At 41.8% G+C, this 27,119-nt stretch overlaps 1 protein-coding gene across 4 annotated transcripts in view; it reads right to left on the reverse strand.

The window, feature by feature from the left end:
- plppr5b (phospholipid phosphatase related 5b) overlaps positions 1–27,119 on the reverse strand; it is a 68,617-nt gene that overhangs the window by 17,813 nt on the left and 23,685 nt on the right. For 3 of the 4 annotated variants that reach the window (XM_032551081.1, XM_032551078.1, XM_032551079.1), the window contains 2 exons: positions 24,276–24,408; positions 6,593–6,843 (listed from right to left, as the gene is read on the reverse strand). In XM_032551081.1, the coding sequence (XP_032406972.1) occupies positions 6,593–6,843; positions 24,276–24,408 (384 nt within the window). The remainder of the gene's footprint in view (positions 1–6,592; positions 6,844–24,275; positions 24,409–27,119) is intronic. The other variant, XM_032551080.1, reaches the window with a different exon arrangement.

Genomic DNA, 27,119 nt, shown 5'->3' on the forward strand with positions numbered 1-27,119 from the left:
TCAAGAGAACAATTAGTAAAAATTGCTGAGCACTATAAAATAAGTGTTGGTGACAAACGGTTGAAAGAAAATGATAAAGCAATTTTAAGGGAAAACTTAATTGAAATGGGTGTTTTGTCTTTGTCTTCAAGACCTGAAGATTTGGGTTCTCAGGTTGTAAAGCCTAAATTTTTGGATTTTGAACAACGAAAAGAGATGTTAAGATAAAGAATGCAATTGGAGAAGGAAAAGGAGTTGGCCTTGGAGAATTTATGACAGCAAGCAGATTTGGATAAGATTCTTACTATGGAAAAGATAAGACAGGAAACTGAATTAGCAAGAATAAATGTAGAAAGTGAGAAATTAAATCTGATGAAAGAAGGCAAATTGTCTGTGGAATCTTGTGTTATGGACTCAAAATGTAAAGCCTCTGATATTTTAAGTGACTTGCGTTTGGTGCCTAAGTTAAGTGAAAAGGATGTTGAAATTTTTTTCACTTTGTTTGAAAGGGTTGCAGAGACAAGAGACTGGTCTGATTCAGACCGCATAGTTTTGCTTCAGTGTGTTTTGATTGGTCATGCTTAAGAAGCTTTCTCTATGTTGAGCCTAAATGATGGCCAAGATTATGCTAAGGTTAAAGCTGCAATACTTAAAGCATATGAATTAGTCCATGAACCATACAGACAGAAGTTTAGGAACTGGAAAAAAGGTTACAAAATTTATGTAGAGTTTGCAAAGGATTTGGAGATTCATTTCAATTGATGGTGCACTCCGTCTGAGGTTAAAACACTTGGTGACCTCTGTAATTTAATGGTTCTGGAACAATTTAAGAACTCTGTTTCTCAATAATGCATTGCAGTGTACATTACTGAACAGAAGGTAAAAACTGTATCAGAAGCTGCAGTGTTGGCTGATTTTGTGTTGACACATAAAGATACTGGTGGAGAGCACACAGATTAGATGAGTGCGCCAAACTGGCATTCAACACGTTCTGGAGGTTTTTTTTCAGACCACAGTAACGGTCTTCAATTCAAGATATCTACAATGAATTACTGACTATTTGAAATGCACATTTCAGATATTTACAATTATGACTAGTCATAAAGTAAATTCAAGATATCTCGATTTTAGTTTTGATTAGTCATAATTCTAACCAAAGATATCTCGAATGACAACATAAATCAAGATATCTTAAATTTATTTTTGGATAGGAGATATGTAGTTTTGACTAGCGAAAACTAAATTATAGATATCTTAAAAGCAAATAATGACAAGACAAAACTAAATTAAAGACATCTTGAATTGTAATTTTGACTAGTCAAAATTCCTTTTAAGACAGGGGTGTCCAAACTACGGCCCGCAGGCCAGTTTTTATTGGTCCGCAGCAAATTCTGGAAATATAATTGAATATGGCCCGCACAAGAAGCTTGAGCTCAACTCTGTTGCGCTTCTCAGTTTCAACACTAGATGGAATCAGCCACAGAAACAAAATTAAGCGAAGAAAAACTTTTACTGCGAGTCACCAGAAATGGCAGCACCGAAGAAACGCAAAATAGCAAGTGTGTGTAGGAGATTTCAAACACGGTGGGAAAATGAGTATTTTTTCAAAGAAATCAAAGGAAAGTGTGTCTGTGTGATTTGCAATAAAGATGTTGCTGTAATGAAAGAGTATAATGTTTTTTTGAGTATAGTCCATTGGCACTATGAGACCAAACATCAGAGCTACATCATACACTGGTGCCGAACGAAAACAGAAAGTCAAGCAAATGGCAGCTAGCCTGCAAGCTCAACAGCAGTTTTTTTTTCGTGCTAACAAAATACAGGAAAACGCCACAACAGCAAGTTATGAAGTTGCTAAACTTATTGCCCAGCACCGTTTTCAGACGGTGATTTCATAAAGCAGTGCCTCATCAAAGTCACAGAAATAATGTGCCCAGAAAAAGTGCCTGATTTCACCAATGTGATTTTATCCAGAAATACAGTGGTGCGGAGAATTGAGGACTTGTCAGCTAACTTGAAAGTTCAGCTAAGAGACAAAGCTTGTGCTTTTGAATTTTACTCAATAGCATGCAATGAGAGCACAGATGCCACAGACACCGCACAACTGTTAATTTTTTTTGCGGGGAGTAGATCATAATTTTTGCTGTACGGAGGAGCTGCTTGATACGATGAGCCTAAAAGGCACAATGACGGGAAAAGATACTTTTGAAGTTGTGTCAGAGGCAGTTGAAAAGATGGGCCTTAAATGGGACAAGCTCTGTGAAGTAACAACGGATGGAGCTTCGGCCATGACGGGCGAGCGCAAAGGAATGGCATTGTTGGTGTGCATCAAGGTAAAAGAGTGGAGGTGAGGCTGTTAGGATGAACTGTATAATCCACCAAGAAGCGCTGTGTGCCAAGACTATCCAGCTGGGGAAAGTGATGAACACTGTTACAAAAACTGTCAACATAATTCGAGCTAGAGAACTGTACCACAGAGAATTTCAGGCTTTCCTATCTGACGTGGACGCTGAATACGGGGATGTACTCTACCACTCTGATGTGCGCTGGCTCAGCTGCGGCTCTGTGCTGCAGCGGTTTTATTAGCAGAGATCAGAAATCGACCAGATTTTAAAAGAGAAGAGCTGACCTCTTCATGAACTAAGTGACCCTCTGTGGCTGGTAGACCTTGCATTTTTAGTTGATCTTACACATCATCTAAATACACTGAAGAAGAACCTACAAGGCAAAGAACAGCTGGTGTCACACTTGTATGCGCACATGAAAGCCTTCTGAGTAAAGCTCCGCCTGAGAATTGAGACACAACTACGAGGCTTTAATGCTGCACACTTCCCTGCGCTGTCTGAAATCAAGTCTGCTTTTCCAAAGGCTGACCTTTCTGCTAAAAAGGAAAAATATGTGTCTGTGATTGCATCTCTCGTGACAGAATTCAACCAACATTTCCAAGATTTTTCTGTCATTCAAAAACAAATCAAGCTGTTCTCGACCCCCTTCCTGGTGGATGCAGAAGAAGTGGAAGAGAGTCTGCTGTTAAAACTGATTGAAATGCAATCTGATGATTCTCTGAAGAGTCAACATCAGCTTCTCTCCCTCCCTGAATTCTATCAGAGTTTGGATAATGCCAAGTTTCCTCTGAGACGCCACGCAAAAAGAATGATGAGTCTGTTCGGCTGAACATACATATGTATACAAACATTTTCTCTGTTGAATCAGAACAAAAGCAGACTGAGAACCAGAATGACCGATAGCCATCTCTGTGAAGTCCTTCTTGTCTCAACCACCAAACTTTCTCCTGACATGTCAGCCATCCTTCAATCCAAAGGACAGCATCACTGCTCCCACTGAGTGCAATGTTCTTCACATTATAGGTGAGTTAGAAATACACACAGTATTCATGTGTCAATATGTCACCTCTACTGTGTGGCCCGGCCCTTTGTTTATTTTTCTGTATTTCACCCTCACTAAAAAAAGTTTGGACACAACTGTTTTAAGATATCTCTAAATGAATTAGAGATATCTTGAATTACACAGCTTTTCTATTTACGATATCTTAAATTAACATTCTGAATAGTCAGAATGACATTACTGATATCTTGAATATGTATTCTGTATAATCAAAATGTCTCTGACTTGCGTGGCAATTTGAAAGTTTAGTAAAACAATGAAAAAATAGAAAAGAAATGGAAAAAAGATGTTTGAAAATGCACAACTTTCATGTTGAAAATGCTTTGACAATAGCAATTTTAGCTTTTCAAAGTTGTTTTTAAGTGCATTCGGTTATAAATTATAGTTACGGATGTGTCCCGTCAAATGACGGATCCAGTGTCGTAATTTGAGATATCTTGAAAGGAATTTTGACTCATCAAAATGTACCGTATTTTCCGCACTATAAGGCGCACCGCATTATAAGGCACAACTTCAATGAATGGCCTATTTTAAAACTTTTTCATATATAAGGCACACCGCATTATAAGGCGCTACAGTAGAGGCTGGGGTTACGTTATGCATCCATTAGATGGAACTGAACTAAAGGGAATGTCAACAAAACAGTCAGATAGGTCAGTCAAACTTTATTAATAGATTACAAACCAGCGTTCTGACAACTCCGTTCATTCCCAAAATGAATAAACAGCTGTTTTATTATTTTCCCCGAGGTAAAGTCAGTGACGTGATATTCGTTCGTGTGCGGATGGAGAGATTACGTCTTTTCATAAACCAAAAGCACCAAGAAGGACCCCATCTAAATTCATTGATGTTAACTTCGCGTGCTAGCGCTGTTGCCTTCATTCGAATAGTGATTGTACTGACACTTCTACTTGCTGCTCTCTGTTCAACAACCCACTGTTTGAGTTTGTCCTCCAACTGTAGCCATCTTGCTTTATTCCCTCGGAAACTGTTTAGTCTTCTTTACTTGGCGTAGGTCATCTTGTTGCTTCCTCCACTTCCGCACCATTGATTCGTTAATGTTAAATTCTCTTGCTGCTGCTCTATTTCCATGTTCTACTGCGTGACTGATCGCCTTGAGTTTAAACTCTGCGTCGTAAGCGTGTCTCTTAATAGGAGCCATTTTGGGGTCTTTACACAAACACACAAATGGAAATGAAACGGCGCACTTCACACAGTCATATATCCCAGCATGCACCGAGCACTTCTTCTACAGGGGAAAATGAAGTCGGCGGCTGCTTACTGTAGTTGCGAGACCAGTTGTAGCTCAATATTGGTCCATATATATGGCGCACTGTCAGCTTTTGAGAAAATTCAAGGGTTTTAGGTGCGCCTTATAGTGCGGAAAATACGGTAATTGAAGATATCTTGAATTATTATTCTTACTACTCAGAATGTAAAATCTGGAAATCTTAAATTACCATTCCGGATAGTCAAAATGTAGTTTTGTCTAGTTAAGATGCATTTTTTTACGGATAGTCAGACGAAACCGAATTGATGTTAAAATGGCTTGCCATTATCGTTGTCTATTCTCACAGTTGGTCTTCTCACCTGGAACGACTCACAACTTTGTTTGACCGTTTGGTGAATGCACGTCTTACCGTGAATCTAGCCAAATGTGAATTTGCTCGAGCGACTGTTACTTATCTTGGTCATCAAGTGGGTCAAGGTAATGTATGTCTATTTAGTGCAAAGGTAGAAGCAATTGAAAAGTATCCACCACCAACAACTAAAAAGGAATTCATGAAATTCTTGGGTTTAGTTGGATACTATCGAGCCTTCTGCAGAAACTTTTCAACTGTGGTTGCACCTCTGACAGATCTTTTGAAAAGTAATGTGAAATACATTTGTTTCTCTGTTTGTCAGCAGGCTTTTGAAGACGTGAAGAAGATGTTATGCAATTCTCCTGTCTTGTTGGCTCCTGATATGAATAAGCTTTTAAGCTCCAGGTTGATGCTAGTCATGTTGGTGCAGGTTGAGTCCTTTTGCAAATCATTGACTTTTCAATTGAAAGACCTGTGAGGTTTTTTTTCTAAGAAATTTAATAGGCATCAGCTGAATTATTCAGTCATCGAAAAAAAGACCCTTGCTCTTATTTGATCTTTACAACATTTTGAGGTCTATGTGGGTTCAGGGCCTTTAGCTGTTTTCACAGATCATAATCCTCTGACCTTCTTGAATTCTTTTCACTGCCCAAATCAGAGACTTGTGAGATGGTCATTGTTTCTGCAGTCTTTTTCCTTAGACATTTATCATATCAAGGGGAAGGATAATGTCATCGCAGATGCTTTGTCAACAGCACAAAGTCAGTAACTTTTTTTTTCTCCCCTTTCCTGTCTAAGAGTCACTTCAAGGTACCAGTTGTTGACTTAGGGATGGGACCTGAAGGGATCTAAGTTTTTGTTTTCTGCTCCATCTCAGCTGGTTTGAGATATTGTAAGTGCATTTAATTTTTTTTTCTTTCTATTTTTCCAGATGTTAATATACAGGTTGCCCAGGGTTCCGGTGGGCACCCTGTCTTGAAGAGGGGGGGTGTTAGGGCCCAAGGCCTTTCCTCTGGGTCTTTAACATCCCTGTTTTAGAGCTTCTAATTGGTGCTGATTGGAAGTGGAGGCAGCTGGCCAGTGTCTCCAGAATGACATCAGATCCAGCTTAAGATGCACCATTCCTTCTTACTAACGCAGCCCATTCTTTCTGTCTCTCTGCCACTCTCTCCCTTCTCCCTCTCCTCTCCTTTCCAACCAGTTCTGATTTTTGTTAAATAAATCCCATTTTAAGTTATCCCATGCATTGCTTCCCTTTAATTTGTTATGGTTCAATAGTCAGACATTATATATATATATATATATATATATATATATATATATATATATATATATATATATATATGAGCTTTATACACACACACACACACACACACACCATGGCCTTCTTTGTTAAATGACCTAGATAACAAAGGCAATCTGCTCTCCACTCAATGCAGGGAGTAACTGGCAGTCCAAAGCCATGCATACATGACTGGAGGGCCCTTCAAAGAGGAATCAAAAATACAGCTAACAGAAAGAAAAACTGAACCAGCAGCCTTCAGAAAACAGTGTAGATACACAGCTAAACTGATCGGAGTGCTTGTAAGATTAATCTGGTCCACAGATCAGAAAGATAAACTCACAGCCAGATAGAGAGCGGCGTAAATGCTGAGAGCAGCCTCCTTTGAGGGAAAGGACTTGCGGGCCCTCAGGACATCATCTTGATTCCCTGTGCAGGCCTCTTGGTGGCTGATGTAGCGCAGCGCCTGTTGACACCCAAGTGCTGTGTAGTTTGGCTTGCACACCGTCAGGAAGTACGGCGCCAAGTTTCCTGTCACTACCTGCCCTGCATTGACGAAGATGTCAACCGTGAAGAGGCCAAAGGCGTAGACTCCTGGGGAAGAAATGAAAGCTGAAGAGGTGGACCACAGATCATAAACAGGACAAACTAGATCACAAATCTGATGCCATAGAAATCCTCATAGATCTTAATAATAATAATAATTTACTTTGCTAGGGTTGATTTTATGAGTTTTTAAAAATCATGTTTCAACTCTATAGCTGTGTCCGAATTCAGGGTCTGCATCCTTTGAAGGATGGATTTGTAGGCTGATTACGTCATAGCGTGGCGACAAGGCCAGTCCAAAATCAAAGACTCCTTCACATGCCGCCGCCAAATGCGTCCTCCTTTTCCCCAGATTTGAAGGATGGGTCCGGTGTATCCTTCACGGCCCACCATATCCCATAATTCATTGCGAGTCCCAACCGGGCATTCAGGCAGAGCGACAATGGCGGTGAAGAGCGGCAAATTATTTTTGTTATATTACACTTTAAATGACACAACGTGATTTTGTAACGTTTTTAGGAGAGAATGTAAATGTGTAAGTGTCGAATATCTGCTCGGTTCACCAAAACATAACCTGCTCTGACATTTTCAGACATGCCTGCTCCTGCTGCGTTAACAGCCAGCTCCCCACGCCAGCTGCCAGCTGGGCAGGCTCTTCAGGTTCGGTATACCGGAGGAGAATGCCTAAATCCTGGCACATTGTTTTAAAAACTCCCACTAGCTTTCCCCAATGAGTGGAAGTTAAACACCGATATTATTCAGACAGGTAATATCTACTTGTAAAATGTTTGGTTTACTAAAGTATTTCATTTATTCCTGAGCAAATCGGTTTGATTGATCAATGTTGAGCCTTCAAACATACTAGTATTATTTAACTATAGTCACTTACCCGAGATTTGGACGGAGATTTGAAAACAAATAATTTGCTTATATTTATCATGGTAGAAATGTGCAATACATGTTGGAACATTTTAGAACCAAACTAACAGATTGTGGTGGATACAATGTCTATATTTCACACCTGAATGTACACTCTAATTGTGAAGGGGAGAAGGTGAGGTGAGAAGACACTAACGGTTGTTGTAGCGAACGTAGTCACATGGGCATTTTTTGTGCATATTTTGGGGGGTACTGTTTGATTGGTGGCGTCATCTGACCACCTCAGTAATTAGGTCGTCACTTGGTCACGTGATGCTTTCGATAGAGGACTTTAAGTTTCGTTTTATACTCAGTTGGTGTGCACAAGCGGCAATAGGAAAGACAAAGAACTGAAATAAGGAAGAAATGGACTTCTAGCAACTCCTAACCTTCTGGTTGGAGGGGCATACGGTATGGACAATTGAGTGGAATATTCTTGTGTTTGTATATGTGTAATAAGTTTCATTTGAATAATTCATATAAGGGAACATGACGGTTTTACTGATGTATATTTGTCACCGTGTATTTTATTGCAGTGTTCACGGTGGTCTTGGACGTTTATGCGGCAAAAATTCATTAATAAAACGTTTGAAACCATCAGTCGAAGTGTTGCACCTTCATCAACCAGCGAGAAAACGTTGGGAGCAGCTATAGTTGTCCTACATTCTATTTTTGGTTTTGATTGGAAGACATTGAGAATAAAACAAGAATCAAATTATTTTTTCGTCTTTTTCTGCTGACTTCCACATTGGTGACCCCGAACAGCTGTGAACTTCTGAACATGTTTTTTAACAAGAACCCACCAGATGCTGCCACCGCTTCTCCACCAGCTGTGATTTGGGACCCAGTTTCTTTCCAGGCGGCCGTTACTCCAACCGCCGCTTCTGCTTTTGCTGCCGTTATCAAGTTCCAGAGTTCTGGCAGCATGATCCAGTACCATGGGTAAAGCATGTGGAATCCCAGATTTGTGGTTATCCACAAATGAGACCAAGTACTTCCATGTAGTTGATGCTTTGGACTCTGTTTCCCCCCGCCGTCTGATGGGTTTGCTGAGGAACCCACCAAGCGCTAACAAATACAGTGCGCTCAAGGACTATCTGCTTCAGCTCTACCAACTGTCAGATGAAGAGCGGGCCGATCGCTTGCTCTCTCTGAATGGCTTGGGGGATCGCAAGCCCTCCGAACTGATGGAGAACATGCTGGCATTACTTGGTTTGGGAGATGTTTCCTTCCTTTTTACGCATCTGTTTCCACGCCAGCTTCCTCCACCTGTTCGCACCAAGCTGGCCAGCTCTCTGTTGATCCGGACAAAGGATTATTGCTCCCTGTGTCATGTTCCGTGTTTTTCCTGTGTATTTATTTCGAGTTTCTGTGTCTCTGAGTTTCCATGTTGTCCTGTCTTCCCCTTGATTGTCCCCAGGTGTTTCTCGTCCCCGTAATTACCTCCTGTGTATTTAATGTCACCTGTGTTTCTGCGTTTTTGTCGGGTCCTCGTCTCGTTTGGCGTCTTGTCTGAGGTTGTGCTCAGTCCATTCATGTCTCCTTGTCGCTACCTGCGAAGAGCCCTGGTTTCCGCTCTGCAGTGCTGCCTTGGTTGTTGGACTACAATTTTGGATCGTTTCTGTCATTAAATATTCTTTATTTCACTTACCTGGATCTCCTGGCGTCTGCCTCACCACCACTCACCACAACAGTTCATGACACCCTGGCTGAAGAAGCGGCCAGGGTGTTTCTTCAGCCGCCCTGAAGAAGCACCCTTTGGCTTCTTCAGCAAAAGGGTGCTTTTGTTGGCTTCCAGGCACTACAGTATAAATGCATTTCTACCAGGTGTGACTTGGGTGCACAGCGGAGCATCATGCCAGTTTCAGCAGCGGACGTTTTGTGCGAAAGTAACGGACCGTCGCTGTGCGTGGCTAATGGCACTCCGAATCGCACTTTTGGATCGAGGTTGGTGACTGTGTCTTTCAACGGACGTCAGTTTCAGTGGGACTTTGTAATAGCTTCTGTGTTTTTACCTATTTTGGGTGCAGATTTTTTTGTGTGCTTTTAGGTTATTAGTACATGTTGCTAATGGCTGCTTAATAGATCCTTTGTCTTTTGATACATACCCCTGTAAACTTGGCGGTCCCGGCCATCCACCCCTCGCCAACATGCTTGCCACAGGTGATGAGTATCAGGGTCTGTTAGCAGAGTTCCCATCTTTAATGGTTCCCACATTTTCTGCTACCGTGGCAAAGCATGGGGTGGAACATTGTATACCTACAGCCAGTCCACTGGTTTTTGGGTGAGCGCCACCTAGACATCGCTAAGTTAGTGATAGCAAAAGAGGAGTTTGCAAACATGGAGCATCTTGGCATTGTACAACGCTCCAAAAGTCCATGGGCATCTCTGTTGCACATGGTTCCCAAAAGAGATGGGGGTTGACGACCCTGTGGGGATTTTCTGTGCCTTAACAACACAACCAGTAATGACAGGTACCCAATTCCTCACATTCAGGACTTTTCTGCCCGCCTGGCTGGAGCAATTGTTTTCTCTAAGGTGGACTTGGTGCGAGGTTACCATCAGGTTCCAGTGCATCCCTTAAATGTACCCAAAACCGCAGTTATCACGCCTTTTGGTCTTTGAGTTTTTACAGATGTCCTTCGGTCTTAAAGCGCAGACTTTCTAGAGGCTTATGGATTCAGTCCTGTAGGGTAGGCCATTTTTGTTCGTCTATTTGGGCGACATATTGGTGGCTAGTCCCTCTGCGGAAGAACACATGGTGCACCTTCGTCAGCTGTTTGATTCAGTGAACATGGCCTGATCGTCAACCCAGCTAAATGCCAGTTTGGACTGCCTGCTGTTGAGTTCCTAGGACACAGGAACTCAACAGCAGGGGCAACTGCAACTTCAAGGGGCAGTTCCCCTACCTGCAAAGGTTGAAGCAGTTTCCGCTTTTCGCCACCCTCCCTCAGTGAAGCCCCTGCAGGAGTTTTTGGGGATGGTAAACTTTTATAACCGTTTCATCCCACGGGCAGCTCACCTCGTATGAAGCACTTAGAGGCAAGAAGGGGGACCAGCAGATAGAGTGGACCCCCGAGAGGGTGCAGGCATTCGATGATGCCAAAAAGGCCTTGGCTAATGCTGCGCTTTTGGCCCATCTATTTCCAGTGGCTCCTGTGACTGATGACTGACTGATGACTCTGATTATGCAGTTGGGGCAGTTTGTGAGCAATGGGTGGATGGTGCCTTTCTTTTTGTTGCAGGAAACTCCGGGATGCTGAAAAAAAAATATAGCACCATTGATAGGGAACTGCTCTCCCTTTTTTGGCAACACGCCATTTCCTGTTGGAGAGCAGGGACCTTACTGCTTTTGTTGACCACAAGCCTCTCACTTTTGCTATGGCAAAAGTTTCTGAACTGTGGTCGGCTCTGCAACAACGTCTGCCATTTGTCTGCCATTTCAGAGTTCACCACTGACATTCAGCATGTGGCTGGCAAGAATAATCTGGTGGCTGACTGTCTGTCCAGAGCAAAGGTTGCTTCTGTGCATTTAGATGTGGGCTACCTCGCCATGGCCACAGACCAACTGACTGACCAGGATATTCTGGCCTTTAAAGTGGCTGAATCCAGTTTGCATTTAGAGGAGGTCTCCTTTCATGATTGTGGCACAACCCTTCTTTGCTATTACTCGACTGGCAAACCTCGGGTTTGGTCACTACTACTTGGTGTTGGCGGGTTTTTGATGTACAGTACAGACCAAAAGTTTGGACACAACTGTGTGTCCAAACTTTTGGTCTGTACTCAGTTCAGACCAAAAGTTTGGACACACCTTCTCATTGAATTCAATGAGAAGGTGTGTCCAAACATTGAATTCAATGAGAAGGTGTGTCCAAACTTTTGGTCTGTATTGAGTACAGACCAAAAGTTTGGACACACAGTTGTGTCCAAACATTCCCTTTCACACCCGGGTGTTTAAGCTTCTGTTAAACTGGTAGGGGCAAAGTTTGTGTGGCCGGGACTCCATAAAAATGTATGGACATGGGCGGCTTTCTGTTTGGCTTGCCAGCATGCCAAGGTGCAGCAGCACACTAAGGCTCCACTGGAGCACTTTCTTGTTCCTCAACGGAAGTTTGAACATGTGCATGTGGACTTAGTGGGGCCGCTTTCACCTTCCAGAGGTTTTACCTATCTCCTGACGATGGTGGACAGAACTACTCGGTGGCAGGAGGCAGTTCCGCTGTCATCAACCACTTTGGTTGATGTGGCTCAGGCATTTATCTCCTCCTGGGTGTCCCGGTTTGGTGTGCCATTGGACTTGACCTCCGACAGAGGTCCCCAGTTCACTTCAGAGTTGTGGACTGCAGTGGCAGAGAGCCTTGGGGTTAAACTCCACCATACTGCTGCCTACCATCCACAGGCCAATGGTCTTTGTGAGAGGTTCCACCGCACAATGAAGGCTGCATTGCGGGTCTCATTGGTGGATAATAGCTGGATAGATTGCCTGCGTTGGGTTTTGTTGGGCCTGCAACAAAACCCAACAAAAACGTTTCGGCTACAAAAAGTACAAAAATTTGGTCCTGGGCAAAACTTTGAGGGAACAAGGGGAATTTCTTCCAGGTCCAGCGGGTTCAGTTGATTCCCAGAGGAGTAGAACAGTTCTAAATGGGGAATCTAGATCTTTTGCCCCATTGGCAGCACATCACAGCCTTCCACAGGTGTTTGTGCCAAAGGATTTAATGTCTGTATGCATGTATTTATCACACTGCCTCCATACGATGGTCCATTCTGTGTTTTGGAAAGGGGACCTAAGAATTTTTTGGTGGAGTTGAGGGGTAATTAGGAGAGTATCTCAGTGGAACGTTTGAAGCCAGCTCATGTGTTACCAGGGGACCCAGTTGAGTTGGCTCACCCACCTCGCCATGGTCGTCCCCCAGTTTCTTTACCCACTCTTCTGGTTCCTCCCCTTACAGCTGGTTTGTCCCCCTCAGGTGGACAGTTTGGTAGCAGTCGATCTGGAGAGTCTCTTTCAATTTCAACCCCTGTTCCTGTGAAAAGAAGCCGTGGTGGCCGACTTATTAAACTCCCTAGTCGTTACCGTTATGTATTTCAATAGTTTTGTATGTCGCTGCTGTTCAGTTTTTCCTTGGTGTGTGTTTTCTTTTATGTACTTGTGATGTTGTTTCACATGTTATGTGTAGGACAGGGGGTCCTGTCCTGTTTTTGGGACAGGACCCCCCTACCTGCAGGGGGGTCCTGTGTATATATTTCACACCCAAATGTATACTTTTATTGTGAAGGGGAGAAGGTGAGGTGAGAAGACACCAACGGTTGTACTACATTCTATTTTTGGTTTTGATTGGAAGACATTGAGAATAAAACAAGACTCAAATAATTTTTTCGTCTTTTTCTGCTGACTTCCACAAGATTTCTTTTTTTTACTATGGAACAGCCTTTACTATAAAAGGTGAAGAATAATACATTAATCAGGAATAATACATGGCTGAAAAACAAACTTCAGCTCCATTGTTTTTTTTTCTTCTCCGCTCTCTGCTTCATGCTGTCACGGTTGCTAGGCAACGTGAGTTACGTTGAGGTGGGGACGAAGACAGTTGGTGAAGTCTAGACCTGTCCGAATTCACAGCTTTTCTCTTCCGGTCTTAGTTTATTCACAGCCTTGGAAGGACCCAGTCTACATAGCCTGGTCCTTCGAAGGATGCAGACCTTTAATTCGGACAGAGCTTATGTATGTATATAAAACCATGGGTTATGGATTCTAAGGATTTCTTTGTATGTCATTAACTTTTAAGGGTTCTTTCTTCCTTAAGCAATTTATTTAAAGCTGCAATATGTAACTTTTATTAAAAAATGTACATAATTGCTAAAATTGTTATGTCGTGACGGTATATTAAGAGAAAAGATTGATCTACTTCACCTCCTCCCTGTGCTGCCATTGCCATCTGGAGAAATGCACTACTCCTGACCAAAAACAACCATCAGAGCCGGGAGGAGGGTCTTAGTGCTGTCAATCGACCTTATGTACTTGCTGCTCAATGTGATAATGGTAGAGAAACAACTTACAATTGCAGGAAAAGCGTGGCCATGCTAACTAGCCTCAGTACTCATGACAGGCTGGGCTAGTTGCAGCAAAGCAACATGTATGGGAGGGAAAGGATGAACAGCGCCACTCAGAGGCTGATTGCCAGCTTTAAGACCCGCCTCCTGACTCTGGTTGGTTGTTTCTAGATAGCACCAGGAAAAGCTGGATGAACCTGATTTATTTCACACACCACATAGTGACATTTTCAACAAATATGTAAAAAAATAATAATTATAAAGGTTACAGACTGCAGCTTTAACCATAATGAGTTATATGCATCTTATTACAAAATGTAGATATTTATTCAGATTGAAAGAAAAAAAAAGATTAATAACTTTTAAGTTTTTAAAATAATCCAAAACAGGAAATGGAAGTGAAAGTTCCTTTGATTTGATATTATAAGACCTCCTGAAAACCTGAATTAGAATGGTTTTTAACAGGCTGATCTTGAAATAAAAAACTGTAAAAATGGACTCCTCTTTCTAAAACAGCAAAAGAAAAAACATATTTTTGTCACAAAACTAGGATATTAGAAACTAAATAGTCACCACAACATTACAGTATGCCATTTATTTATTTACTAGCTTACCAAGAACTAAGTTAACATCCAGAAGGATAGTGTGAAAAGTCTAGTTGTGCTGTAGAAGTTCACCTTCAACCAGCACAGACCTGAGGATGTTTCTGCAGAATCTCTTGATGTTAATACTCCCTGAATCACGTTCACTCAGCCGCTCAAACCGACCAACCGGCCTTTTTTTTCAGTGACTGAAAGGCTTTAACAGAATAATTGCCTCCACTCTGCTATAGTCCAATCCTCTGTCAGTCTGAATTATGCAACAGGTGCTTACTCAGGCAGGTTTTTCACATACAGTCTCACACACACACACACACACACACACGTCTGAGAAGTATTATTTGTCAAAGCAACATTCACAGCTTCTCAAGTCCCTGTCAAGTGTTTGTGCAACACTAATTAAATCTTACAGGCTTTGAGAGGAACCTATGATTAGAGACTGCAGCGCGGCATCAGAGGAGTTTGGTTGTCATCAGCTGAACTCATTGTCTTTCCTGTCTTACCAACAGAGTGTGGAGCTGCTCTAGATGCTGACAGCTCCACTTCTTAACAAGCATCAAAAAGGTTTAGTCAAGCGTTGTGTGACTCAGTTGCTGTGTAGTCACCACGCTCCTTATCTTTTTGACATTGTCCCATTTTCTTCGCCTGTCTGTGTTTTATGGATGGCTTTCACTCCCAGCTTCCTTCATTCTGACTCAGGAACCACAGAAGAAAGAGCAAAACTTGCTTAGCAGGATATGAATCAGACTGAATCTGCTTTCTTTGAACACAGCATGGTGTCAGAGCTGCTGTGGAGAAATGCTGTGTGTGTGTTCTGAGCAGATGCTCATGGAGGAAAGGCAATCCATCTGTCAAACAGCTGGACCAGGATATTTCCATCCACTGTTTAAAAAGACACACAACTTTTTTGTTTCACTGTGACAGTTAATTAGAATGAACTGCCTCTCTTTCAGGTCAGTTAGGATGAGCAAAATTATTTTCTGTTTTCTAAATATCAGAGTAGGCAGAGCTAAAATCCCAAATTCTCTCTCCCATTGGAGAGCAACATTTTTGTCTTTACTTTCCTCAAATTTATAAGTTTACATACAGTTCCTTAGAATTTGTTAAAATAGCTTTTTAAACTGTACAATGTTCAGGGTTTCCTTTCACAAGCTTCTCTCAGTGGCTTGCTGGAATTTGGTCCGTCTCTGTCTCAAGGAGTGTTTTAGTTCTGAGATCAGAACTTTGTGACGGCCACTCTGTCAGGGTGTTAGTGGTCCTGCATAGCGAGAGTTGCTGACCAGAAGTGTTGGGGAGCGCCATCTACAGGATGGACGAGGCACATTTGGTGAAAAGCACCTTTGGTGAACATTGAAAACCGTCAACAGCAGATGAGAGGAAATCCAAGAAGGGAACATCTTTGGCAGAAAATGGACACAATGAGCAAATGGAGAATGCAGGAACAGAGCTTGCAGGGTTTTTTTTTCACAGTGCATTGTGTTCTGCGTCCTGATTGGCTAAACAGTCTTCTTCTCTACCTGTGTGCCAATAACGTTAGGGTATTTAAATATACAACTTTGCAAATTTTGGCAAATATTTTTGCCCTGAAGAAAAAAGAGCGACAACAACTACCGATAACTACTGTATGTTCTCTCGAAAAAACACACCTGCACCACCTGCATCAGAAGAAAAAGACACTAGAGAGCGGAGTCAGGCCGCAGCGTCACAGTCAGAGGAACAGTGAAATACGAGAGTCACAATTTGTCCTACTCTACTTCGTATTGATGGTTAAAATGATTATTTTACTGTAGTTATTTGTAAGAAAACGTTCTATTTGTTAAAAAATGCTTAGGGCTGAAAATAGGTTTTGTTCTTTGGTTTCAATGTAGAGTATTTAATTATGCTGTATAATAATTGTAAAAAAATAAAGGTAACTACTTCACGGATTTCCCCTATCACGGGTTCTTTTCAGAACGCAACCCCCGCGAGGGTTCACTATCAAAAGGGGATTATTCCAATCCTGCGGGAATCTGTCACCAGAGTGGAAGTCCATAATGGGAGTCAGAAACAGGTATGGAAGGACTGCTGGATATTTTTACTCACATGATGTGACTTTTAATCTGGCAAGGACTGAATGCCTGACGGGATCTTGTATCAGTGATGGAACAAATGCAGGTTATAGCAGCTGAGAAGAATTTCCCTAATGGTGTGAAGCATGGCGGCAAAGGCAACAGACGAACAGATGTTAATACAGAAATATTTTTGATCCTACCTGACATGAATAGGAAAATTTAGACCAAATTAATGTCCAATAACGAGAAGATTTTTTTTTTTTATACGGTGAATGTAAATATCTGAATTTTACCTGTATATGTGTGTATACATGTATAAATGTGTGTGTGTTTGTAATGCACCTCTTGTTTGATCTAGTGCCAGTATCTCCACACAGCTGCAGTTCTACACAAGTCAACATCAAAGTTATCACAGCTCCCCAGACTCTCCGCTCACTAGTGCTCACACACAACACTTTGGCAAAGTCAAGGCAGAGGTGTTGAATACAGAGTGACACAGTGTGAAAGTGTTAATTCATATTTTGTGAAATGTGTTTATCTGACTGTTGTCACCCTTACACTCAAGAGGAATATGTCTGCATAGAATAGAATAGAAATATCCTTCATCTTTGAAATATCTGCAGAAGATGCAGAACAGCAACATTTCTGCAGTACAGTGAAAAGGTAAAAGTGGTAAATATAAGAAACTTGCAGGTGGATCCACATACTCACATCATAAGAAGAGATTATCTGTGATTCTTGTTATGGTTGGTGAGACTGAATCATAAAGAGCCAAAGCACCAACAGCGGGAGTAGAGTGCCATAGCTGAGGTTTATTTAAAAAATAAGTAAATTTTAAAAAAGCAAAGAACTGTCATGTTCCGTGTTTTTCCTGTGTATTTATTTTGAGTTTCTGTGTTTCTGAGTTTCCATGTTGTCCTGTATTTCCCTTGATTGTCCCCAGGTGTTTCTCATCCCCGTAATTACCTCCTGTGTATTTAGTGTCACCTGTGTGTCTGTGTCTTTGTCAGGTCCTCGTCTCATTTGGTGTCTAATGTGCTCAGTCCTTCATGTTGTCCTGTCGTTATACCAGCTGCTACCGACGTTGAGCCCTGGCTTCCGCTCAGTCGTGCTGCCTGTGTTTTTGGACTGTTTCTGGATTTTGTTCATTAAATCTTCATTATTCATCTAATCTGGTTCCATCTGCATCTGCCTCACCACCTCAACACCACCATTACATGACAAGAACTAAATAACTGGCTGTGCATGAAGAAGGAGTAATAGTGCATGACATAGACAAGCTCATGAACCAACCAAGACCAAACCAGAAACCAGTGAGAAACAAGTCAGACAGGAACTTAAGTAGTACAGGAGGCAATTGAGTAGGATTTTTATGTCATGCATTAAAAATCTTCTTTCCAATAAAGATAATACCACTAGGATGGACTTTCTGTCCTTACTGCCCACATCTGACCTAGATCCTTAACCCCAGGGTTAATGAAAAGAAAAGAGCAGAAGTGAAAGGTTTATTCATAGTTCATATTGTCATTCTTCTATGCAAAAATAATCTATTTTATAATATAGCACTGCCCCTAATTTAAAATACACTTACAGCTTTAGAATTCTGCATAGTATCTTACTGATTGACAGAGTGGACTGTGCATCAACACAAAGCTCTGAATGCATGCAGCTGAAGACACTGGTGGAGTGTGTGAGAGCTCCACGGCCCTTAGCTCTGTTCTAAATTTAATCTTCCCCGACCAGCGCAGCCACACTGAGTCATTATGCAAAGCCTGGGTAGGCATGAATGAGAGGAGAGTGCTGTGAAGCTGCGAGATGGCTGAGCACATGAGGCTGCAACTCCACTGCAGATAGAGATGCAGAAACCAGTGGGAATAAATCAGTTCTGTCTGGCACACATGCAGATATACAAAAGCAGAACGGAAGCAGACACACTGAGTGAAATACATGTGAGTTTTGCTATTAGCTAAAATAAAGCAGGACAACATGTGAAATTAAGCAGAAGCTGAAAGCATTTGGCTCCTGCTTGATGTCGGGAGGATTTGGAAGGAAATGTTGGATGTCTCTGCTGATGCTGTTTTAAGCTTTCACTGTGGTGAATTATACAAGTTACAAGATCAAAAAATGTGGACTGTTTACACACCTACTGCAGTCATTAAGGAATACAATCTGTTACTTCTCTTTATAGAAACATGACAGTCTTTCCATTCACAATGCTAATAAGAATCCTAAGCCAGACAAGATAAAGCAGACAGCTGGGAGAATAATGAGAGAGACGGGTGTGTGTGTGGGGGTGGGAGGTGCGCATGCGTGTGTGTGAGAGGAACATGGCAGTATCAGCAGCTAATCACAGTCAATAAAATAACATAACACAGTGTTGAGCATCTTCCACAAATATCCATAAGTCATTTTTTCTAAGCCAAACTCTGACTTCAAGTCTCTAATGACAAACTCTCCTTTTCTCCTCATATATGCCCTCTGGTCTGCCAACAGCAGCAAACTCTGCAAACTTCTACCGTTTGTCCTCATGTCTTTTGTAGAGCAGACCTATTATGCTCCACTGAACGGTTTTGATAGGTCAGTGGGTTATATAAAACATATAAAACAAGCTTTCACCTGCCCTGTTCTGCATATTTTGAGCACCTTCCAGACTGAACTGTTTCAGGGCTGTCATCATTATGCAAGTTACTGCTACTAGCTAGCAAATTAGCTCAGTGATTACACTTTATACACATCACAATGGCTGCCAGCAGATGCATCTTTGACTCTGACTCAAATCCAGAAGCAGTAGAACTGGAGTCTCCTGCACAACCATGAAGGAGGCAGCAGCATTTTCTGGACAGAAACAACCTCAGGAAGGGACCCGCTGGAGCTCCTAAAAAGAAGACCCACTGGAGCTTTTTACCCTGTATGAGGTCCTGGGTCTGTCTACCCATTCATGTTTTCATGACTTAACTTTTTTTGTCTTTTTGCAAACCGATGAGACATCAAAAAACACTAATTTTTTGCCAATGAAATGGCTGTGTGGATTTTTTAGAGAGCTGATTGTTTCTAGAAGCTGTTGAGACCAAATTAACGTAGAAAAAGTGTAAAAAGACAATTTTGCATAACAAATCCTGTTTAACAAATTAAAATCTGACAATTATCACATGGGGAACTGAGCTTTGAGTTACAACATAACATTTAATTCAACAAGAAAAAAGAGCTGCTTTAAATAATAATTATAATTATAAAACTATTTTGTTTCATCAGTAGAGTTTGAGCTGAAAAAAAGGAGGACACGCAGTAATGGTCCTAAGGGCAGGAGTAAAGGACTAACATCCTTCATTGATATATTTTGGACATTTTCTGATGGGGACCAGAAAGCAAACTCACATTAAGCCAGTTTTAAAGTCTCAGCATTGGCTACCTGGCAGGGGCCCTCTGTAGGTTCCCAGAGTGCTGAGCAGCTGAGAGTTAAAGAATCAATTCTCTCACTTTAAATTCCTCATTGTTGTATTCATAGTCATTACTTGTTATATTGGTAGATTTAATAGATTTGATCATTTCACTGTGTATCTCTAGTGGTTATCTGTCTGTCTTTCTATTTTTGTCAAGTTTGATCATCTGATCAGGCAGCCAGAGAGAAGTTCTAAAACTGTTTTCTTGTCTTTACATTGTGTTGATTCATTTTGAGGGCAGCAGAAGACTACTTATTCAGACATTTTTTATGATTTAGTTTTAGTCTTCATGTTCTTTTAGTTATTATGTTTTTAGATTTTGTTTTCATTAAACCTCTGTGATTGTTATCCATGAATGTGCTATGTGATCAAATGTTATATATCTTAAAATAAGTATTATGTTTTTAAAAAGCATAATTTTTTAGCAACATTGCTAAAAATGATGGAATTAACCAACAATTTGTTCTCTCAGAATCACCTATAAAATAATATCTTGTTGGTCATACAGAAACAATTTCAAAAATTATGGTTGAATGCTGGATATGCCTTAAGCCCATTAGAAACAATGAGTCAAAGGTTAAGTGGATTGATTATCACTCCAGCAATATTACACATTATTCTAGTAATTAATTCTGGCTTAATTTCTCTTTAATTAAATACATCATAATATTTCCAAGAAAAATAGAGATTTTAAAGTGTATATATAGCAGCAATAGTCAATAGTCATTTTCTAATTAATGATTGGATCATGCTTGATTTTCTTCAAAGATCAAACATATTTCAGAATGGTGCATTCTAATTAAAGCACAAAAATATATTCCATAACACATCCTTTGCCAGTGGCAACACTGCTTTCCGACATTCACAGCAACATCAGGTGCAAAACTTCATTTACACATTTTCTCTTCAGCCAATATCACATTTATTTATTTACCCTATTTTACCAATTCAAAAAAAGATTATGTGAGAAACTGAAAGTTTATCATTAGTCAGTAGCTGAGCAAACTTTTTTTTAAGTGTGGTGGCTTTTAACAAAGGGGGCTGGGCGGGGGCCGATGTGGTATGAGTTATTAAGTAGGAAGTTCTGGTACTGCTGAAGCCCTGTCCACACGGAGACGAGATGAGGTGACTGTGCATTCACAAGGAACAGACGTTTTGGGAGACCAGAAGAGATCATTGTTGAAACTGGATCCCAGACTGGATAAACTGTGACTGACCATGACAAAACAAGGAGCAAGTGTCCCTGGAAACATTTTGATACAGATTCAGAAAGTGTGTATTCTAAGCTTTCTAATAATGCCAAACACATAGAAAAGAAAAGAAAAAAAATGACAAAGATATGGCCATTTGAATGTTGCCTCCACTCTGAAATGTGCTGTTTATCAACACATTTTCTGTGCTATCATCAAGTAAACACATCTTGTGTTGTTTTCTACATATTATGTGTTGTTTTAGTTTTTTAAAAAAACTGGACACAGAATATGTTTTAAACTGTTGACCAATCACATTTCTCTGTGGATGTCTGCAGTTGTGGAACTTTCCACAGGAAAAACAGTCAATTGAAGCAGCTGCTTGTTGTTTATTTGTTTATTTTTTGTTTGTTACTTTAATTAATAGCCTCAAGATCCAAAAGACATGAATAAAAAAAAATGCTTTCACCAGATTTAACTCAAGCTAGTTTTTTTGTCTGTGTGGCTACAGAGGCACTTTAACCTTGCAGCAAGAAGATCTTTGGTTCAAATCTTTGCATGAAGCTGCATGTTCCAGTGCATGTGTAGGTTCTCTTTGGTACTCCAGCTTCCTCACACAATGCAAAAACATGACTGTTAATTGTTGCTCTAAAATTGCCTTCGCTTTGAGTGGATGGTTTTCTGTCTCTGTGTTGCCTAATGGCAACCCACCTGCCATCCAATGACAGCTGGAGGTAGTCATCGCCTGAGCTCCACTTCTTTAATCCAAACATTCAACATATTTACCATGCAAATAGTTTATCACAACTGATGTGTTAAAATTATTTAACACAATAACTGTGGTAAGGGAACACAATTATTGTGTTAAATACTCTTAACACAATAACTGTGTTGAATTTAACACAAACTGTGTCGCCTTTACATACACATCACTGTATTGAGTTTTGGCGCAATTTGTGTTGATATTAACATATCTGTTTAAAGAGTGTGGGAACGTCTTAGAATTTCAGAGGAGGAGCTGAATATATATTTCTATAAAACATAAACCCTTTATTGTAATGCATTTTTTCGCAGATTAAATGAATATTATGTTAAATTCAATAGTAAATAATAATAACTATTGACGTGTGCAAAACATTATAAGCAAGCAAAGTTGTAAAAACTAAAGGACGACTTTCACTGAGGCTCCAGTCCTTGGTTCAGGGTAAAGAGCCGTGGAAAGAATGTGATTGTTCATGAAGGACACATCGTTACCCTGGACCTGACCCCCGAAAAGCAGCAGATAACGACAAATACAACATGTAGGCCTGTCGCGATAAACGATAAATCAATTAATCATACGATAAATTAAAACTATCGGCGTCATTTCAATTATCGGCATTATCGTCTCTTCCGGCCTTTTTCTCTTTCTGTTAATGACACTGAATGAAAAAAAGGCTCAACTCCGGTGCTCTCCACTGACTCCTCCCTTCCTCATTTCCTCAGTGAAGAGATCATTGTTGATCATTGTTGATCGTTGTTGTGATCATTGTTGATCATTGTTGATCGTGTGGTGTGCCCAGGGCACACCACACGATCTTAGAGCTGTCGGCCGATTGTCGGCCCATTTTCAAAACCTGACAGACCACACATTAGCCGACAGAAATCCTAGGTATAACGGTTCGATCGGGTTCGGTCCTGCCGTGTGGTGTCCAACAATGGGCACAGAATAATGGCTACAAGTCCAGTGAACTAATTTTAAAACCAGGCATTAATCAATGCTTTACTACAATCTACCTGCAATGCATGTGGCTAGTGTCAGCGTAAAGTCCTGACTGAATGAAAATCATTATAACTTATTTACGTCACGTTAACGAAGAACAGCAGAAAAGTTACCGGGTTTATCAACTGCAGTAGCAATTTTGCTCCAACTCCTCCTCTTGTCATTTCTATATTCTTTGCATGTTGAATAAACATTAATGTTGTTTCCACATATCATCTCCAATGTCCGCTGGACTTCGGGTTGCGCCGTGTCAGCTGTTTGGGATTCCCCGACGTAATTTCCCCTCAGAAAGTGCGGAGGGAATCCGCGCTTTCTGATTGGCTACCTGTGACATTCAAAGAGAAGGACCTCGCTGCAGCAAACAGAAAGGGGCGGGGACGGACCTTTCCGTCAGCGAGGTGTACTTGCATTCAAAAGGCTGCGTTAAGCTCCCAGTCGGGGAAAATCCCTGATTTGGATCGGAGCGGCAACGACGATCTACCGTAACACACCACACAATCTTAGAAAGACCAACGTGCTAAGATTGTTGTAAGGTGAAAAATAGCAGCAAAAAATCGTGTAGTGTGAACTATTGCATCAGGTAGTCGATGTGCCCATCTTCTCTATTTAAATCTAATTATTACTGAAGGGCAATATAGTACACAGACTTCATAATCTGCACTCTTTAGGTTGAATGCAGTATTTATTTCCACTTTGGCTTTATGTTTTTTAGTTTTTATCAAGTACATTTTTTGTTAATGGAGACTGAGAATCCATTTTATCTTTGTTTTTGGTTGTTTTGTTCATTTCCAGTGTTAAATATTATTTTGAAAATAAAGTGTATCTATCTTTGGCAGGAAATCGCATGCATTATTACATCATTTTCATTAAATCAGTGTAAAAAGGTCTTCAAACAATATTATTGCTTATCGCAATAATTTTTTGAGACAATTAATCGTTCAGCAAAATTTGCTATCGTGACAGGCCTAACAACATGCTAGATAATGTTTTATTTTATTCTTTACAGGTAAAGGCAAAATATAGCCAGCCAGCCAGGAAATATTACTAGCCTTGTAAAGTAGAGATACCAAAAGTCAAGAGGAAAACCGTTCAGGTTAAAGTGCCCAGTGTTACAAAAGACATTTGCAATGTCTCTTCAGATTGTGAACAGTTTATAGATGTTTGGATCTGAGCATGGGCTATAAAACTTTTCCAGTAAATTTAACTCAGGTAAAATAAATTAGTTGGACAGTGATTCCTTTGAAAACATTCCCATTGTATTTGGGGAGCCAGTGTTTCATTGGGAAGAGTAATTTTAACTGGAAAGTTGTGGGATTGGTCCCAGTTACCTCCAGACTAATCCTATGTTGTCTACAGACTGGGGTATGAGTGTGTGAATGTTGGGAGTGCAGCTTTGATTGGTCAGCGTCACTAGAAAAAAGCTGGAGAGGTTGATTTCATTTACTCTGAAAAAATTAGAGCCTCACCGAGGAACCGGAAGGTTCTGCGCACCAACGGGTTCAGGTAACAACAGTCGCCAGTTGCCACTGTCTTCTCTGAGCGATCAAACTCTTTGGATGTGTACTGGACCAGGAACAACACCGTTTCAGTGATTGTGATCTAATGGCAAAAAAAAGATCAGAGACAAATCACAGAATTCAGTTCATATGAATATTTTCAGTCATGAGACTGGGCTCCATCTGCACATCTGTGGAATACACTGAAACATATGGCGGGAGGGAGTACTGCAGGAGAAGGGAGAGCTTATGTGATGAGATTTAGCTTTTGTAAATGAGTCTGACAGCCTGAAGGCTAAAACTACTGCTGTGTGAACGCTGGAATCTAGAAATAAATACCTGGGTGGATCTTTTTGCTCTGCAGGAACACTGACAGCACAACAGACTGGAAAATAAAACCAGGGCCTTCTAGAAGAACTTTTTCACAGATAAGTGCTTCACAGAAAAAAAGAAACAAAACATGATCAAATATCTAGAGAGAAATTCAAATGATACAGATATTTAAACACAAAGACAATACTATTCAGAATACTCTTAAGGAAAAGCATGTTAGGATAAAAACATCTTCAGCTGGAATATAAATGTTAAAATTCTAGCTCAGTCTGTGTTAAAAATGTCCTGTATGGGGCCCTGAATGTCTGGGGCCTTCAACTGCTTCTTAGTTTATTTATGCCTTGGGCCAGCTCTAACTGTAATCAGCATTACATTGTGTTTGAAGATCCACTCGCTGATGTCTTGATTGGGATTTAACAGAAGTGCAAAAAATTATTTATTTTAATTGTATTTTTTTGATTTGTTGCTTTTAAAACTCTGTGATTGTGTTTAAATATTGTCAACAGTGTCTTCCATTATTAACCAGTAATATTTTTACATTCTCTGTCAGCCTGACATTTTTTAATACAAAAACATGGTGGACCGCCTCTGTGCCCTGACCACCTGACTTAGTTTTCTCAGGGAAACCTGGATTTGTACATGTTTTAATGACTAACAAACTTTAATAACCGCAAAGACTAGAGACGCCCAGCTCTAGTATGGTAAACTGAAATGATACTCAGGCTTTGCCCTATTTCATCATTGTTCTGTAATACTGAACATGTTCCTGGTTCATTTTTCTATTTGCACACAGAACAGTGTCTTCTCATCATGGGGGCTGTGCTGCAGCTGTAGAGATAAAAATAACAGCGGGCATTATTCAGCAACTAGAACCATCCATCCATCCATCCATCCATCCATCTTCTTCCGCTTATCCGGGGTTGGGTCGCGGGGGTAGCGGCTTCAGAAGGGAGGCCCAGACTTCCCTCTCCCCGGCCACTTCCTCTAGCTCTTCCAGGGGAATCCCGAGGCGTTCCCAGGCCAGCCGAGAGACATAGTCCCTCCAGCGTGACCTGGGTCTTCCCCGGGGCCTCCTCCCGGTGGGACGTGCCCGGAACACCTCACCAGGGAGGCGTCCAGGAGGCATCCTGACCAGATGCCCGAGCCACCTCAACTGGCTCCTCTCGATGTGAAGGAGCAGCGGCTCTACTTTGAGTCCCTCCCGGATGACTGAGCTTCTCACCCTATCTCTAATGGAGAGCCCAGACACCCTACGGAGAAAACCCATTTCGGCCGCTTGAATCCGCGATCTCGTTCTTTCGGTCATGACCCAAAGCTCATGACCATAGATGAGGGTGGGAACGTAGATCGATCGGTAAACCGAGAGCTTCGCTTTTTGGCTCAGCTCTCTCTTCACCACGACGGACCGGTACAGCGCCCGCTTGACGGCAGACGCTGCGCCAATTCACCTGTCGATCTCCCACTCCCTTCTTCCCCCATTCGTGAACAAGATCCCGAGATACTTGAACTCCTCCACTTGGGGCAGGACACCCCCCCTGACCCGGAGAAGGCACTCTACCCTTTTCTGGCTCAAGACCATGGCCTCGGATTTGGAGGCACTGATCACCATCCCGGCCGCTTCACACTCGGCTGCAAACCACTCTAGCGAGAGCTGCAGATCATGACCTGATGAAGCCAGTAGGACCACATCGTCTGCAAAAAGCAGAGATGGGATCCTAAGGCCACCAAATCGGATCCCCTCAACACCTTGGCTGTGCCTAGAAATTCTGTCCATGAAAGTGATGAACAGAATCGTGACAAAGGGCAGCCCTGGCGGAGTCCAACTGTCACCGGAAACGAGCCTGACTTACTGCCGGCAATGCGGACCAGACTCTGACACCGGTCATACAGGGACCTGACGGCCCGGTACCCCGGTACCACCTTCTCCAAGTCCACAAAACACATGTAGACTGGTTGGGCGAACTCCCATGCACCCTCCAGGAACCTGCCGAGGGCGTAGAGCTGGTCCAGTGTTCCACGACCAGGACGAAAACCACACTGCTCTTCCTGAATCCGAGGTTCGACTATCCGACGGACCCTCCTCTCCAGGACCCCTGAATAGACCTTGCCAGTGAGGCTTAAGAGTGTGACCCCTCTATAATTAGAGCACACCCTCCGGTCCCCCTTTTTGAACAGGGGGACCACCACCCCAGTCTGCCAATCCAGGGGAACTGCCCCCGATGTCCATGCAATATTGCAGAGTCGCATCAGCCAACACAACCCTACAACATCCAGAGCCTTAAGGAACTCCTTGCGGATCTCATCCACCCCCGGAGCCTTGCCACTGAGGAGCTTTTTAACCACCTCGGCGACCTCGTCCCCAGAGATTGGAGAGCCCAACCCAGAGTCCCCAAGCTCAGCTTCTTCAATGGAAGGCATGTTGGTGGGATTGAGGAGGTCTTCGAAGTACTCTGCCCACCGGCCCACAACGTCCCGAGTAGA

The sequence above is a fragment of the Xiphophorus hellerii genome, chromosome 21, assembly GCF_003331165.1.
Source record: "Xiphophorus hellerii strain 12219 chromosome 21, Xiphophorus_hellerii-4.1, whole genome shotgun sequence".
Taxonomy (NCBI): Eukaryota; Metazoa; Chordata; class Actinopteri; order Cyprinodontiformes; family Poeciliidae; genus Xiphophorus; species Xiphophorus hellerii.